Source organism: Miniopterus schreibersii, assembly GCF_964146895.1.
Source record: "Miniopterus schreibersii genome assembly, chromosome: 2".
Lineage (NCBI taxonomy): Eukaryota > Metazoa > Chordata > Mammalia > Chiroptera > Miniopteridae > Miniopterus > Miniopterus schreibersii.
In genome coordinates this window covers 49,293,668-49,310,904 of record NC_138102.1, presented here as the reverse complement: position 1 = coordinate 49,310,904, position 17,237 = coordinate 49,293,668, and the positions used below count along the sequence as shown (strand labels likewise).

Genomic DNA, 17,237 nt, shown 5'->3' with positions numbered 1-17,237 from the left:
AATTATAAGAAAAGATTAATCATAGTACCTCTGGGTGGCAAATCCATATCCCCTGATGTCAATCCTATCAAGTTAGGCCTTTGTGCGTGTACTCTGTGTCTATACATAGGTCTGGAAGTGTTTGTTATGCTTGGGGCCTCAGGATTATAGCCATCTGTGTCATATGTATCTGGTAATACAAAAACTGTAATTAAAAAACAATTATAAAATTCCACTTCATAATTTTTCTAAACTAATAATAGAAAAAGTAATCAGTATATTACTAATACAAAGCTAACATTTCATATGTATTAAAAAGAAAATTTAGTTTTATAAAAACATAACTGAAGACTTACATTTAATGTACATTCACTTTTATTCTACATAATTTTAGTGAGAAAAACAGACCTGCTAGAGCAATTCACTCTCTAAACATTTTAAAATTCCTCATCTAAAACTAAAACTATATTTACAAATACAGAGAGGGCCGAAACTGCACCTGCAGTAAAAAGAGAAGGTGGAGCAGGAGGAGGCTGGTGATGAATGCCAGTTGTTACTACAGTAGGAACAGAACTGGTTGCAGAGTTTGGGGGAGCATCCATGCCAGATGGCTGCAAAGGAGGAAGTGGAGGTGGTGGTCCTGTCAAAACCAAAGAATAAGAAATATCATCTGAAAGCAAACAAATAAAATAAGTTATTTGTATATCCAAACATGATATTCTCATTCATCAAACTATAATATCTACAAACATCAAGCTATTACAGCTATGTTAGTTTTCTAGAGTAAAATAGTCTTTTAATAGTTTCCAAAACAGGTTTCTCTTAAGCTATAAAGGACTTTAGGCAGCTGGGATTTATCAGGATGTGCATAATTCAAGCCATTCCAAACCATAATAAACCATAGGTTTGGCACAGGAAAGCAAAGTAGGAGTATAGTCTAAATAGGAATATCTTGCTCTTAGTTTCCAGCATCTATAAAATTACTTTAGATACTTTTAATTAAAGCAAGCATCAAACTATTAACTTTTTAAAAAGACTATGAATGGACAGATAACAAGTACAGGCAAACAAACATATTTACTTACCTGTGACAGGTGGTAGACTGGGTGGTAATGGGCCTGGTGGTGGCACTGGGGGTCTCAGATTCACAGGTGGAGGTGTAAGAATTGGTGGAGGTGGAGGGAGTCCAGGAGGAGGTGGTCCTTCAACAACAGGAGGCTGTGCAGGGAAAGGCAGCATACCAGGAAGATTCACATCTTCTACAACCACAGGGTCACTTCCATGATCAAAAGGGCACATGTCTCCTCTCATACAGAAACCCTTTTCTGTGAGGAAAAATGGAAATATGAATAGTGTTGGACATATACATTTTCTCAACAAAAGATTACTTAAAAACAGAAATATATTTTAATATTGGGCAAGTGTATTTAATCACATCACAACAGCTACCTACTAATCCCAGTAATTTAAAAATACTTATCAATAGGTAAGGTCTTTGAATAACTGTGTGCAACCTAAACTTACAGAATTTAGTCAGCTGACTATATTAATTCAATACTTCATGAAACAGTTGAAAGGCTTACCATCATAGTCTCTACATCGTTTCTTTGGCATTGGTGGTCTGACATATGAATTATGGTCCACTTGATCTTCGTGAAATTCAGACCAACTTTCGGTAGTGTTATTACCATGATGTGTAGGAGCAATTACTGTTATGGTGCTGCTCAAAGTAGGTACAGGGTAGTGACCAGATGAAATATTAGGTACCGAAGAAACTGGAGTATAATTGTTTTCCAGTGGATCTGTTCTATCCAGGTCATATTTAGGTTTTACCAGATCCCTTTCTGCAACAAAATATAAATGACTTATAAAGCTGTATTTTAAAAAAGACCATGTCCCAGATCTAAGAAACAGTACTGTTTCTGCTAAACAGAAAATGTTCAAATTTTAGACAATCCTCCTTTTAAAAACTAACAATGAATACAATCTTTTCAATATGACCTAAATTATAAAACCACACTTTAAGTTGCTTATCTAATGAGTTTAAAATTTCTTGAAGTTGTTTTTGCAAAAAAACGATTTTTAAATTTTCTTCACTGCAATGTTAGCATGCATAACTTCAGCCCACAAAATAAAATATGCAATTAAATAAAACTATGGTTATTTTTTCTGCGATAAACATTTAATTGTCATCCCTCTAAAGATCCGAGCATGCCTTTTTACAGTGAACACTACTTGACGATGAGAATGGATGAGCAGAGGAAGAAAAAGGAGTTCATATTAAACAAACAAAGAAATTAACTGGGCTGTATATGGTCCCAAGGAAAGAGAAAAGGTATTAAGGAGATTTGTTAAGTGAAGCAATGTGCAGAGAGGCCTGTAGATCACAGGGGGGGGGGAAACTCTACGAGTAACAAAGTACAGGGTTTATACAAAGGCTATAAAATTATTTCCTAGTCTGAAGATGGCTATACAATAAAGGTTGCAAGAGTAGCTAAAATCTAAGCTTGAGTAAAGGTATTTTACTCAAAGGTGTTTTATTGGCTATAATATTTCCCTTTCAATAATACACATTGCAAGAAAAATTATACACGCTGGAAATGACACGGTCTTGCAATCACACACATCTGAAATAAAAACTTTTAACTGTTTTAATGGTTTTGAAGTATAACTGATATGTAATTAACTGAAAATACTTAATTCTCATCTATGTATACACCTATAAAACCAAATACCACAACCGAAATAATGTACATACTATATATATATTCATCACCCCTAAAAGGATCGTTGTGCCTCTAAATAATCCATCACTTCTGTAATCCATCCCAGGCAACCACTGGTTTTTCTGTCATCATAAATCAGCTTGCATTTTCTAAAATTTTATGCATATATACTCTTTTTTGTCTGACTTCTTTAACTCTGTATAATTATTTTGAGATTCATCCATTTTGTTGTATGTATCATTAGTTCTTTCCTTCTTATACCTAGGTATACCACAGTTTCTTTATCCATTCACATGGACATCTAGGTTATTTCTAATTTTTGGCTATTACCAATGAAGCTGCCATGATCATTTGTGTACAAGTCTGTGTGGAAATACACTTTTATTTCTCTTAGGTAAATACCTAGGAGTGAAATGGCTGGATCATTTGGTAGGTGTACGTTTTAGTTTTAATATACCGTCAAAGTGTTTTCCAAAGAGTTTCAAATCTCCAGCCTCACCAATACAGGTACTGGATAAAGTCAGTCTTTTTAATATTAGTCATTCTGACGGATGTGCAGTGGTAACTCAATGTGCCTTTAATTTGCATGAAATAAAATTTTTAAAAGAAAATCTGTAAAAGCATTCACTTGGATAAAATCAAAGCAGAAAAAATGATGACAACACTGACAAAACTAGAACAAGTTTTATGACTCTTAAATAAGAGGTATTTTCCCAATAAAAGAATGCCAACGAAAATATACACATATATGATTTACCCCTGCTTCGTGTTCTGCTTCTGCTTCTGGTCCTGCTTCTATCTCTATCCCTGTCACGAAGCCTCTCCTTACTCCAACTTCGACTCCGGCTCCTGCTGTAACTGCGACTTCGCCCTCGTCTTCTATTGTACCGATCTCTGTATGAGTCTCTTCGAGGAGGGTTTCGGTCATAATCTCTTTTGCGAGAACGATCATCTTTTTTCCTCTCATCACGACTTCTAAAGAAATATATGATCACTTTCATGTAAATAACTTTTAAGCAGATACAGGAAAAACTCTAATTAAATACAGAAGTCATATTTAATTCTTGTAATATCATGATTCTTTATTGCACCATCAGAATACAAACATAGGAAACTCAAATAATAAAAAACTGAACATGGTTTGCTTAACTATTGTAAAACTCCTTTAAGGGAAAAACTTAAAGTCTTAATCCTTAGTCTTACACACAAAGGCATCTATACATATGTCTTATAGTACATATTACCTTGTACATATGTACACTTTTATCTCATTGGCATGTATCACATTCAGGACATTCTAAATGCCTTTGGAGCCTTAATGAAAAAAATTATGAATTCTTACTAAAGGGAAACTTAAGGCAAAAAAAGGTCTCATTAAGATTTCACTGGAATTTGAAGTTAAGAATAAAAATAATAACAATAATAAATGCCAAGCACTATTCTAAATCTCACTTCCAGGCCCTACAAATCTTACCTAGATATTACTGGTAGAAAAGGACTGTTATACTTTCTTAGACCAATAAAAGAATAGACATTACTTGCCCCTGTGTAAAAGATAATCAAGTTAAACAGTCATGTAAAAGATAACCAATGTCTAATCACCGAACATGGTTCAATGAATTAATCACCTATTTTCTCTGTATCGGGAGCTTGACTGGGGAGGACTGTGATTTAGTCTTCTGGAAAATTTCTTCTCTCGTTCTTCCTCCTTTATGATCTAACATACCAAAAAAAGTGTAGAAGATTTAGCAATAGCTATTCCTTGCCATGTTACTATTTCAATTACTTAACTGATATTAAGACATAAAAGCAAAATTGTCATCCTCTAAAAGTATTCAAACAAAATAAATTTCTCGTGTAAGTACCATCATAGTTTAACCACTAAAGACAGGCATACTGCAAGTTAAAGTGAATCTAAAGAAACTCATAAATGCTTATCTTAGGTAACATCTACTGATGAGAAAACATTTTAAGCAAGTGTTCATTTTAAAATTATTAGTAAAAATCCTTCTTTCAAAAGTCCAACATACATTCATGTTTTGGTTCATGGATTTCATTCAGCACTGAACACATTATGGAATATAGGGGAATGCATTAGAACTAACCAAGTCATAAAAAAAGAGAACATTTGAGAAAATAATATATAAAATAGTTCTTCAGTTTCTCATGGTAGTATGGCAGCTAATATTCCTCTTTCCTACAAAAGGCCTCCATTCACATTATACAATTAATAGAAAGCAGCCCTGGAAAACATTCCCTTCTTCAATGCTACTTTGTCTAGGCCAGAATTTCCCATACTGTACTGCCTAGAACACTTTCCACAGGACACAATAGGTGTCACTAGAAAGAAAAGGGTTTAGAGGATAAATTCAGAAAATATTGAACAAGTGGCTTCTAGAAATATGGGCTCAAGATGAGATGCATTTTTAATAAGAACCCTAAGATATTCTGATGTAAGTACTTCACAGACAATATAAACATGTTCCAGTTTATGCAAGCTGCTCCAGCATCCCTTTCAGTAAGCCTATCACTATAAAAGAATCCCACATTAGATAAGTTAAATGGATAGCCTATTAACAGACCAAACTCTGACATTGCTTAAAAATCTTATTTGAACAGTTTGCCTCTTTTTTTCTCGTTAATACTTTTGTTCTTTTGCCACCCACATTAACCCTCCCCTGCCAAAAATACTGGGTACAAATAAAACCCTCCTGAAGCACTTTTTCCTTTCTATTTTCCTCAACGCACACCTGCAAGTAATTTATGTTGACAGATCACCATATTCCATAGTACATGATGAACTTCTACTACACCCACAGCATTTTTAATCCAGATTGCCATCTGACATTTTGACAGTTCTGAAAGATCAGGGACAAATATCCTTAACAACTGGTTAAGAGAACGTGGTGAAATACTATTATATAAACACATGTAAGACTAAGACTTTGCCACTAACTGGTTTTGGGGAAAGACTTCTTACTGCTTCTCAAACCAAGAGCCCATGATTTACTAAAGATTTTTAAAGAATTAAAATATATTTTGAAATAGCAAAAATCAGGAACCAATCCAGAATTCCATCAGTGGGCAAAACTTGTAAGTAGTTGCCAGCACAATATCCACTATCCCTACTTCCTTACTAACAAAATCCCTAGACTGCTTGGTATGGAATAAGCAGTTATAAAATGATGTCTGGTCTTCCGCTGCAGAGAGAAGTTAACAGGGGTGTTTTATGTGTGTGTCTGTGTACCTATACATGTGTATAAATATGTTTGTGTATACAGGGATAAAAATATATTTAAGAATTAACATGTAATATTATATATATTATTGCATAATAAACATATTTTATTTACATAATCTGGGAGGGGGAAAGATTTATGAGGGGTAAACAAACCAAAGGTCACAATCACATCTTTCACCACACAACAATCTCTCAATACTAATAGCAATTACCATTTATTGAGAAACCTACTACATGCTCCATACCATACCAAGTGCTTTACAGATATTATTTAACTATTCTTCACAACCCTGTAATATTTCCACTTTGCAGCTGAGTAAACTAATGCTTGAAAAAGTCATGTTTTCAAGGTGACAAAGCAGTGACTGGTAAAGCCAAACTTTTAACCAGGATTTGTTTGACTAAAGCTAAGCTAACTGCAGGCATATAATAGCTTGTCAATTTAAAGACTGTAATTTTGCTGGAATTACAATCTTTAAATGTCAAACTGAAGAGACTTGAATTATTATATAGTAAGTAAACAAGAATGGTAATTTTGTATAAAAGGTAAAAACTTCAAACCTCTTAAAGTATGGGTCATTTCCATTGCCTGTTAAAGTCATTTTATTTAACTACTGTACCTTAAAAATAGTTCCCTACAAAATACTTACGGAACAGAAGCAAACAGATCTACTGTCAATCTAATTATTTTCATAGAATACAGACAATAAGAGTCTATACCTGTAAGATACCATGCAGAAAAGTTAAAAGCAGGCCTTTAGAAAGGCCTGCTTGCAAGATAGACCCTTGGCTGGGACCTGTGACCTTTGATTTCTGGAGGGTTCCCATCATTGCTGATAATAATAGCTCACTTATGCCTGAGTTGTTTGTGTACACAATATAGTTTACGGTGAACACCTGCTTTCTTCATGGGAATCTGGAAAATACTAGGCAGAAGGCACTTACTAGGAGAAGGTACCTATGTGGCCAGACCTAAATAAAAATCCTGGGTACCGAGTCTTGAACAAGCTTCCCTCATTCACACATATTGTCTCAACTCCTTAAGTACATCCTGTGTAACTCCACTGGAAGAGGCCTCTGGAAGCTTACGCCTGTTTACCCCTAGACTTTGCACCATACATTTTTTCCCCCTTTGATGATTTTGCTTTGTATCCTTTCACTATAAGAAATCATAACCATGAGAATGACTATATGCTGATCCTGTGAGTGCTACTAGTGAAATCATTAAACCTGGGGGTAGTCTTGAAGCCTCCTGACACAGATACAGAAAATACAATTCAGTTTAATTATCCCTTATATGTTTTGAAGAAAATGTAAGGTTTAACACAAATCCTTACCTCTTCTTTTTTTATATCTTTTTCTTGGTGCTGAAAAAATTCCACCTTTAAGCTTCCTGATGATGGCTGTTCTGGAGGAGGTAGATAACTCTTTGTATTCACAGCATCAAAAAGTTTTTCCACAAATATCTGTGTCTCTAAAAATAAAACAAAACAAAAAATTCCACATATTAATAGACATTTGCTAAGGTATTATTCTCCTCTCAAAACCTGCCTAACCAGTATGCCATGGCACAGTCCCATGGTAATACCAATCCACTCAATTTTCAGGGTGATGTGGGTTGGAATGGCCAGAGCTTCTGGGACAGTCACTTTCAGCCATGACTAGTTTCCATGTACCCTACCCAGTATGCAAACACAAATATTACCATCATCTTGATGTTGGCAAAGTGAAAAAGCTAGGCAGCACTGTGCTAGACAACATTCAAAGTAGATTCCGAAGGAGTGCTACCTTTAAATAAACAAGCATTCAGTCATTTTCTTAATCTTTAAAGAAAAAAAGCATGGTTTAAGAAAGAGCATAAGAATGGTAATGAAAGAAAAGGCTTTCTTTATAAATAAGCTATGGATATAATCAACAATAATACTATTTGTTCAACTTCATTACAATTAGAGCCTGTCTCTTACTGAGTTCCTTTAATACTGTGGTTAATCTCTTTTAAAAAACTTTTATTAGTATTTATCTTATGCTGATTTTACTCCCAGGCCATAAGTTTTTGTTTCTTTGGTTTCTTCTGGGATAGCTTTTTCTTCTGTGCAACCTCCTTTCCCGGTTTCGGAACAATCTGCTCTTTTTCAGTAAAGTTCATCTCAGCGTGGCAGGGAGAGCTCATGTATGGGTTGATCCACCCATGAGCTCTGTAAGTTCTGCGCCACATCTTGGAAGCTTTGTTCACCTGGATGTGTTCAATAACCATAGAGTCTACATCTAAACCCTTAAGTTCAGCATTACTCTCATTCTTAAGCATGTGAAGCAAAAATTCAGCACGCTTTTTGGGCCTCTGACCCTGTGTCCAACCCCACTATTTGGCCTGGACACATCTACCAACTCCACCATTGTAACTACGGAATGGCACATGTTGCTTCTGTAAAGTGACACCCTTCAGGTACTTGGTGGCTTTTTGGATATGCATACCTTTGATGGCCTGGGCAATTTCACCAGTGTTCTTAAAAGTGAACATGAAGAGTAAGATCTGAATGTTGTGATTTGCATGAACTTGTGAGGTCTTCTGGGTCAAGTGAAAAGCAAACCACCTAGAGGTCACCTTGGGCTGCTTTTGGGAACAGCTGGATAATCTTATTTTAAATAACTTATTAAAATAAAGTAGTATTTTTAAACCAAAGATCTTACCTTTTTGAAGAAATACATCCAGTTGATCAATACATAATGCCTTTAACTCTTTTTCACTTTTGTCTTTTTTTACCAAAGCAAGAACGTATTTTGCTAAGGCTGATGGATCTGCATCACAGCTGAAGAGAAAAAGCAGTGTGGAAGGAAATTTAGCCATAAATAATTACACATTCTACAAATTCCAGTTACAAATGGAGTCAGTCAGTATAATAAAGTACATGAGTTAATATATGTATAAAGCACCTGGTTGGTGGAAGGCAATAAAGAAATATGAGTTCTCCCTTATATTAATATACTTGACACAATACATGCAGTCATCATTCAGTATCCCTCCAAATATATATTAAAAAAAGAAATTAGCCCTAGCTGGTTTGGCTCAGTGGTTACACCGTCAGCCAGCAGACTGAAGAGAGTCCCGCATTCGATTCCGGTGAAGGATGTGTACCTCAGTTGCAGGCTCTATCCTCGGCACTGGTCAGGGCACATGCGGGAGGTAACCAATCTATGTGTCTCTCTCACATAAATATTTCTCTCTCCCCCTCCCTCTGCCTTCCTCCCTCTCTCTCTCTCCCTCCCTCCCTTCCACTCTCTCTGAAAAGCAATGGAAAAAATATCCTTGGGAGAGGATATTTTAACAACGGAAAAGAAAGTCTAGAAACAGACCCAAATATATATAGAAATTTAGATTTTTATAATAGTAGCATCCAAATCAATGAGGTAGAGATGAACTATGCTGCCTGTTCCTAAAGTCCTGACCGACAGAAATGATAAATGTCATGAGATGGTAAATGTCTATACTATGCTACTAGGTCACTTATCATAAGTCAACTTGTCTCACAGATCTATCATTTATTTGCAAAGACTTGAAGTGGGTTTTAGCCTAGACAAGAAGGAAGGGGGGAAAATCCATTTCAATGGTACATGAGAGATTTTTTTTAAACTTTTTATTTGTACTTTGCTTCAATCTATTTACTTATACCAACAACTTTTTTTAAAATAGATAATTTATGGTAAATTAATATTTTCATATTTAATTATAATTAGCACAGACTTAGGCCTGTGATGAAATAAGCAAGAAGAAATGGGACAATTACCTCATGATGTATTTTATATATATATGTATATCTGGCAATCTGGTATTACTGCATGAGAAACCATGAAGTAATACTTATGCATGATAGGTAACTTGAATAAACACCATCAATTAACATTAACCTAACTAGACATCAAGCTAAACATACTTCAGTTTACAGGAAATCACTGAGTAATACTATCACGGTGTCATACTGTTTTATTGCAAGTGCTGTTAATAACAAATTCAGTCTCTACATTGAATCCAAATGCTATAATTTGATTCATATTTGTTTGACTGTTGTGAATTCTCAATTTAACAGTGGCTTTTCTAATGATGTAATGTCACTTTACATTTCTCTAAACACCATTCCACCCCGTTAAGTTTTTTTTAATCCTCACCCAAGAATATGTTTTTTCATTGATTTTAGAGAGAGAGGGGAACACTGATGTGAGAGAGAAACATCAATCGGTTGCCTCCTGTACGCTCCCCGGCCAGGGATCAAACTCGCAACCTGGGTAAGTGCCCTGACTGGGAATTGAATCCGAAACCCTTCAGTGCACACCACGATGCTCCAACCAACTGAGCCATACGGGCCAGGGCTCCACCCTGTTAGTTTTTAAACAGGACACCAGAAAAGTAGATTAAAATGTCAGCAGCTAAAAATCTGGAGAAAGACCTTTGTGATTTTTATAATTATTATGGTTTAAAGGCTACAGCTTTATAAATGGTAAGAAAGAATTCCCAAACAATCTTTCCTCAATAACTTGGAATTAAATCAATAATAAAAGTCACAACCACAACCACACACAAAAAATTTAAGTGCTTAAGACAGTCTGAAAGGCAGACTACTTTTTTTCAATTTACTTTTTATTTTATTTTTTCCATCACCATTTACCCCCTCTATGCCCTCTTCCACCCCCACGCACTCCTCTCCTCAACCAACCACCACACTGTTGCGTATGTCCGTGAGTTCTCCCCTTTTTCTTTTTTGCTCAAAGTCCACTACCAGAGCTGTCTAAAAGAAGACTACTTTTTAAAATTTGTTAGGACTGCAGAGGAGGGAAGATGGCGGCACTGTGAGAAAAGCAGAGTGCCCCCGTTCCCAGACATGGACTCAATTTACTCCTAAAATACGACATAACTAGCTTCGAAAAAACAGAGAAATATACCTGAGTGGACATACTGCGAGTGGGAAGCACTGAGGAAACATCACTGAGTCCGGTAAGGCGGGGGCGTAGAAAGGGAGAGTGCCCACTGAAGCCTGGGCTGGGCTCTGAGTCCCCAAGGCTTAGAGGCTGCAAAACTCCCTCCCCTTAGGAGTGCAGACTGGCATCCAAAAGCAGGGATCTCAAACCCATAGCAGAGAAGAGGGGTGCCGCACACGAAGGGCAGAAGGACACGGGAGCAGTGTGCCCAGGAGGAGGACGGCGCCTTCCTAGGAAACAAAGCCTCTAATGGCACCTGCCACCGGTGTCTAATGTTCAGGGTGCTGACCATAGGAAAGGCAGTCTCAAAGTGTGTGGCACCCGAATAGTAAGGGACCAGAGGCCTGCACTGAGCAACCACATACAGGGACCCTCTGCCTTCCTGTAAAGCATTGCATTGAGCCCCAGACAGCATTTAATCTGTGTGGCGCAGGGAAGGGGAAGAGAGCCCTCCTGCCTTGAGCTTCTGGTAGGGAAACTCTGGGATTTTTGACCATCCCTGAGGGGTGCCGTGGTGGAGTGCGTGGAGCCACCCCAGCTTGACTGAGATCTGCGGTGCAGGGGAGCTGCATGGAGCTGACTTTGTGTACCCTCCTGCTGGGTGCTTGGCGGGGGACAGGCAGAGGGACGGACCTTGCAGGGTGGATTCTCTACTTGTGTGTTGCTTTGTGCATTTTGGAGTTTTTGATAGCTGAACTGGCTTCCACCTCCCTGCCTTGCATTGGAGAGACAGACCAGCGGAAGCTGGGATTTGTGTCTGCATAGTAGAGTGTTTGAGGTGCGCGCCTGGTGCAACCAGACAATTAGATCTGGGAAGGGAGGAGCGGAGTCCGCCTGCCCCTCCTGCAGCCTGGGAGCACCACCCCCAAAAGGAAAGAGGCTGGTTCAGCTCACTGAGGCCCCAGATACCCCACAGGGCACAGTCCTGAGGGGGAAGGGAGAACAGCTCACAGGAGGGCATTACAGGAATAAGACTCTAAGGGACTATTGTTTGGAAACTGGAGGAAAAGCTGAAAACCCCTGCTGGGGGATGGACAGGCAAAGTGCTCACTGGAATGTTTTTTAATGGAACCCACTAAGTCCAGACTGCTGAAACAGCCCATACAGAAAAGGCAACAGACTGAAGTAAATCTGAAACTGCAGTAGGCAAGTGTATGGGGAACGAGAATCGGAGGACAAGGTAGGGACTGAGGAGCTGGCTGGGGAGCAGAGACTAACCCCCGCAGAGTGAGGGCCTGACAGCAAAACCTCTAAGTCATGGGAGTGATATCGGGAGCTACACTAGCCACCCTGCACCCTAAAGACTCTACAGAAGACTCTGGAGTAAGACTAGGCAACTACAAGGTTGCAAAATAGCTGACAAGAGGAGGTAGTCCACAGACAGCCTCAGATCAACCAACTACCTAAGGACACCAGAGCCAAACCTAGACAGCTCCTCACATTGGCTGATACACAAGCACCTCCCAGGAGAACGGAAATCATCATACAAAACAGTGAGCTGAATCCTAAGACAACATAAGCTGCCCAGAAGAAACTCACCTGATTGACTTTGGATTTTTTTTTCTTTTTAAATTTTATATATTTTTAATTTTTAAAATTCTTTAATTTTTTAAAAGAATTTTGTTTTGCTTAGCTTGTTTTCTGTCTTGCTTCTTTGCTTTGTTTTATCTTTGCTTCTACTATCAAGACTTTCTTGATATTCCCTACTTAACTGCTGGGACTTTATCCTTATAACCACCAGGTTTACTGCCTTTCTCTAGTTTCCCCCATATCTCTTACTGGACTCCCTCCCTGTCCTGACTTTCTCTCTCTCCTCTCGATCCAGTGGCATAACTTTTTTCTTCTTCTTTTCTTTCTTTCTTTTGTTCTTCTCCCTTCTGTCTTCCTGTCTTTTTGTTTGATTGTTAGTTTTTGTTATTCTCTTTACTGTATTTTTATTTTTTCATTTTCAACTATTACCCTATTCCTATTCTATTTTCTGCTTGCCCTTCTTTCAAATCTTTTCTCTGCCCCTTTTATCTCCCAGTAGCTTCTCTATTTTTTACATTTTAGTTTGGTTTATTATTATTTTTTAAATTTTTGTCACTATTACCAACATACTTTTCTCTCTCTAGCTTTATTTTTTTTCTCCTTCACTTTTTTTTTTTTTGGTTTAGAATTTGTGTTCTCCCTTCCCTCTCCCAGTTATATTTTTACTTGAGTTGTTTTCATTGTGATTATCAAGATATTTTGTAAGATATTCCTTGTTTCCTGAAAGTTTAGTTGTGTATTATCCTGCCATACAACAGCTTACACGATGAGGTTGGGGTTGAGACACACAGTTAGCCAACCTGAGGGGAGAGAACTCCCAAGGACTGGTCAACAATAATCTAGACCCAATCACAACAGGAGAGCCCAAAGAAGCCATAAAAGGGTCACCTACAAAAGGGACATGCCTAGAGCAAAGAGCTCAGAAATACAAGGAAAACACACCTCTAGGCTCCACTGGATTCACAATACAAAATCCCTCCCCATAAGACTGGGAGACAGCAAATATATCTAATATATAGATACAAACACTAAGAGCCACCAAAATGGGGAGAAAAAGAAACAACCCCCAAACTAAAGAAAAGGGAAAATCGCCAGAAAAAAGCTTTGGAGTTAAGCAAGTTATCAGAAATAGAGTTCAGAGTAATGGCTATAAAGATGCTCAAGGAAACTAATGAGAACAACAAGGTACTTGATGGTAAGGTCAAGGAACTTAGTGAAAACATGAAAAAAGAGATATATATCATAAACAAGAATCAGGCAGAAATAAAGAATACTATATCTGATATCAAGAATATGCTGGAAGGAATTAAAAGCAGGCTCAATGAAGCAGAGGACAGAAAAAGCGACTTAGAATACAAGGTAGAAAACAATCAATCAGAGCAGCAAAAAGAAAAAACACTTCAGAAGCATGAGGACAGTCTAAGGGAGGTTTGGGACAACATGAAGTGAAACAACATTTGCATTACAGGAATGCCAGAGGGGGAGGAAAGAGAGCAAGGGATAGAGAACTTGGTGGAGGAAATAATGACAGGAAACTTCTCTATGCTGGAGAGGGAGAAAGCCCCACAAGTTCAGGAAGCACAGAGGGTTCCAAACAAGAGGGACCCAAAGAGTCCTGCTCTAAGACATATCATAATTAAAATGGCAAATGGCAAGGACAAAGAGAGAATATTAAGGACTGCAAGAGAGAGACAAGCAGTGACCTACAAGGGAACCCTGATAAGGCTGACATCCGGTCTCTCAAAAGAAATTCTTCAGGCCAGAAGGGAGTGGCATGAAGTTCTCAAAGTAATGAAAAGTAAGAACATGCAACCAGGATTGCTTTATCCAGCAAGGCTATCATTTAAAATTGAAGGTGAAATAAAGAGCTTCCCTGACAAAAAAAAAGGGTAAAGGAGTTCAGTACCACCAAACCAGCACTGCAAGAAATGCTAAAAGGACTGCTCTAAGAAAAAGAAGAAACAGTGAGAGAAAGGTACATCAGCATAAAGGGGGAATATGGCATTAAATAAGTTGATATCAATAATAACCTTAAATGTAAACAGAATAAATGGTCCAATCAAAAGACATAGAGTAGCTGAATGGATAAGAAAACAGGACCCAAATATATACTGTCGACAAGAGATGCACCTAAAAGCAAAAGATTCACACAGGCTAAAAGTGAAGGGATGGAATAAAATATTCCATGCAAGTGGAAAGGAAAAAAAGCTGGAGTAGCAATACTTATTTCTGACAAAATACACTTCAAAATAAAGACCATAACAAGAGACAAAGACAGTCACAACATAATACTAAAGGGATCAATCCAACAGGAGGAAATAACCCTTACAAATACATATGCACCCAATATAGGAGCACCTAAATATATAAAAAATTTCTTGGTGCACTTTAAGGGGGTGATCAACAGCAACACAATCATAGTGGGGGACTTTGACACTCCACTGTTAGCATTGGACAGATCATCAAGACAAAAAATCAACATGGAAACGCAGACCTTAAATGAATCACTAGACCTAATGGATTTAATTTACATTTACAGAACATTTCACCCCAAAGCAGCAGAATACACATTCTTCTCAAGTGCACATGGAACATTCTCAAAAATAGACCATATGTTAGGGCACAAGGCAAGTCTCTACAAATTCAAGAAGACTGAAATCATATCAAGCATCTTCTCGGATCACAATGCCATGAAACTAGAAATCAACCACTATAAAAAACAAACAAAAATATTATCAAACAATGTTATCAAACAATGAATGGGTTACCAATGAGATCAAGGAAGAAATCAAACACTTCTTGGAAAAAAAGAAAATGAACAGACAACAACCCAAAATCTATGGGACAAAGCAAAAGCAGTCCTGAGAGGAAAATTCATAGCATTACAGGCCTATCTCAAGAAACAAGAAAACGCTCTAATGAACCATCTAACACAACAATTAAAAGAACTAGAACAAGAACAGCAAGAAAAGCCCCGAGGAAATAGAAGGAAGGAAATAATAAAGATCACAGCAGAAATTAATGACAAGAGGCTAAAACAAAAAACAAAAAAAAATTAATGAAACCAAGGGCTGGTTCTTTGAAAAGATAAGATTGATGCACCTTAAGCCAGACACTAAGAAACAAAGAGAGAGGACCCAAATAAATAAAATCAGAAATGAAAGAGGCGATACAACAACCAACCCAATGGAAATACAAAGGACTGTAAGAATATGGACAAATTCCTAGAAGCATACAACCTTCCAAAGCTGAATCAAGAAGGGGCAGAAAACATGAATAGGTCAATAACAGCTAATGAAATTGAAGCAGTAATCAAAACACTCCCAGCAAACAAAAGTCCTGGACCAGATGGATTTACAGGTGAGTTTTACCAAACATTCAAAGAAGAATTAACACCTATTCTACTCAAACTATTCCAGAAAATTCAAAAGAAGGGAAAACTCCCAAACTCTTTTCATGAGGCCAACATCATCCTATTTCCAAAACCAGATAAAGACACTACCAAGAAAGAAAATTACAGGCCAATATCCCTGATGAACACAGATGCTAAAATCCTCAACAAAGTACTAGCAAACTGGATCCAGCAATACATTAAAAAGATCATACACCACAATCAAGTGGCATTTATTCCAGGGATGCAAGGCTGGTGTAACATCCACAAATCAATAAATGTGATACATCACATAAACAAAATGAAGGACAAAAATCATATGATTATACACCAAAAATGTCATACTTATACACCAAAAATGAACTTTCAGAAAGAGAAACTAAAAAAAAACTAAACTAAAAAAAAAACACCATTTACCATTGCACCTAAAAAAATAGATGCAGAAAAAGCATTCAATGAAATCCAGCACCCATTTCTGATAAAAACTCTCAACAAAGTGGGAAAAGAGGGATCATACCTCAATATAATAAAGGCTATATATGACAAACCTACAACCAACATCATACTCAATGGACAAAAACTAAAACCATTTCCATAAAAACAGGAACAAGACAGGGATGTCCACTTTCACCACTCTTATTCAACATAGTACTGGAAGTCCTTGCCACAGCCATCAGACAGAAAGAAAACACAAAAGGTACCCAAAATGGAAAGGAGGAAGTAAAACTGTCATTATTTGCAGATGACATGATACTGTACACAGAAAACCCTAAAGATTCTATCAAAGTACTGCTAGATTTAATAAACAAATTTGGCAAGTTAGCTGGATAAAAATCAACATCCGGAAATCAATGTCATACTTATACACCAAAAATGAACTTTCAGAAAGAGAAACTAAAAAAAAAAAAAACCATTTACCATTGCACCTAAAAAAATAAGACAGCTAGGAATAAACTTAACCAAGGATGTAGAAGACCTGTACTCAGAAAACTACGGGACACTGAAAAAAGAAATAGAGGAAGATATATAAACAAGTGGAAGAATATACCATGCTCATGGATTGGAAGAATTAATATCATTAAAATGTCCATACTACCCAAAGCAATTTATAGATTCGATGCAATTTCTATTAAAATACCAACAGCATATTTCACAGATCTAGAACAAACATTCTGAAAATTTATAAGGAACCAAAAAAGATCCCAAATAGCTGCAGCCATCTTGAGAAAAAAGAACAGAGTGGGAGGGATCACTTTACCGAATATTAAACTGTACTACAAAGCCATTGTAATCAAAACAGCCTGGTATAGGTACAACACCAGACATATAGACCAACGAAACAGAACAGAGACCCCAGAAATAGATCCATGCCATTATGGTCAGTTAATATTTGACAAAGGAG

At 37.2% G+C, this 17,237-nt stretch overlaps 1 protein-coding gene and 1 pseudogene across 9 annotated transcripts in view; both read right to left on the bottom strand.

Annotated features, from left to right (window-relative positions):
* The window catches only part of RBM26 (RNA binding motif protein 26), an 85,316-nt gene that overhangs the window by 47,519 nt on the left and 20,560 nt on the right, over positions 1-17,237 (bottom strand). For 3 of the 8 annotated variants that reach the window (XM_081130706.1, XM_081130701.1, XM_081130707.1), the window contains exons 2-9: positions 8,635-8,753; positions 7,284-7,420; positions 4,334-4,422; positions 3,463-3,680; positions 1,563-1,823; positions 1,065-1,304; positions 479-649; positions 29-184 (exon numbers count right to left, since the gene is read on the bottom strand). In XM_081130706.1, coding sequence (XP_080986832.1) covers positions 29-184; positions 479-649; positions 1,065-1,304; positions 1,563-1,823; positions 3,463-3,680; positions 4,334-4,422; positions 7,284-7,420; positions 8,635-8,753 — 1,391 coding nt within the window. The remainder of the gene's footprint in view (positions 1-28; positions 185-478; positions 650-1,064; positions 1,305-1,562; positions 1,824-3,462; positions 3,681-4,333; positions 4,423-7,283; positions 7,421-8,634; positions 8,754-17,237) is intronic. The other 5 variants (XM_081130705.1, XM_081130708.1, XM_081130703.1 and 2 more) reach the window with 4 other exon arrangements.
* Positions 7,979-8,416, bottom strand: LOC308554017 (large ribosomal subunit protein uL22 pseudogene; annotated as a pseudogene). Its single transcript has one exon. The product of its transcript is annotated as a large ribosomal subunit protein uL22 pseudogene (transcript).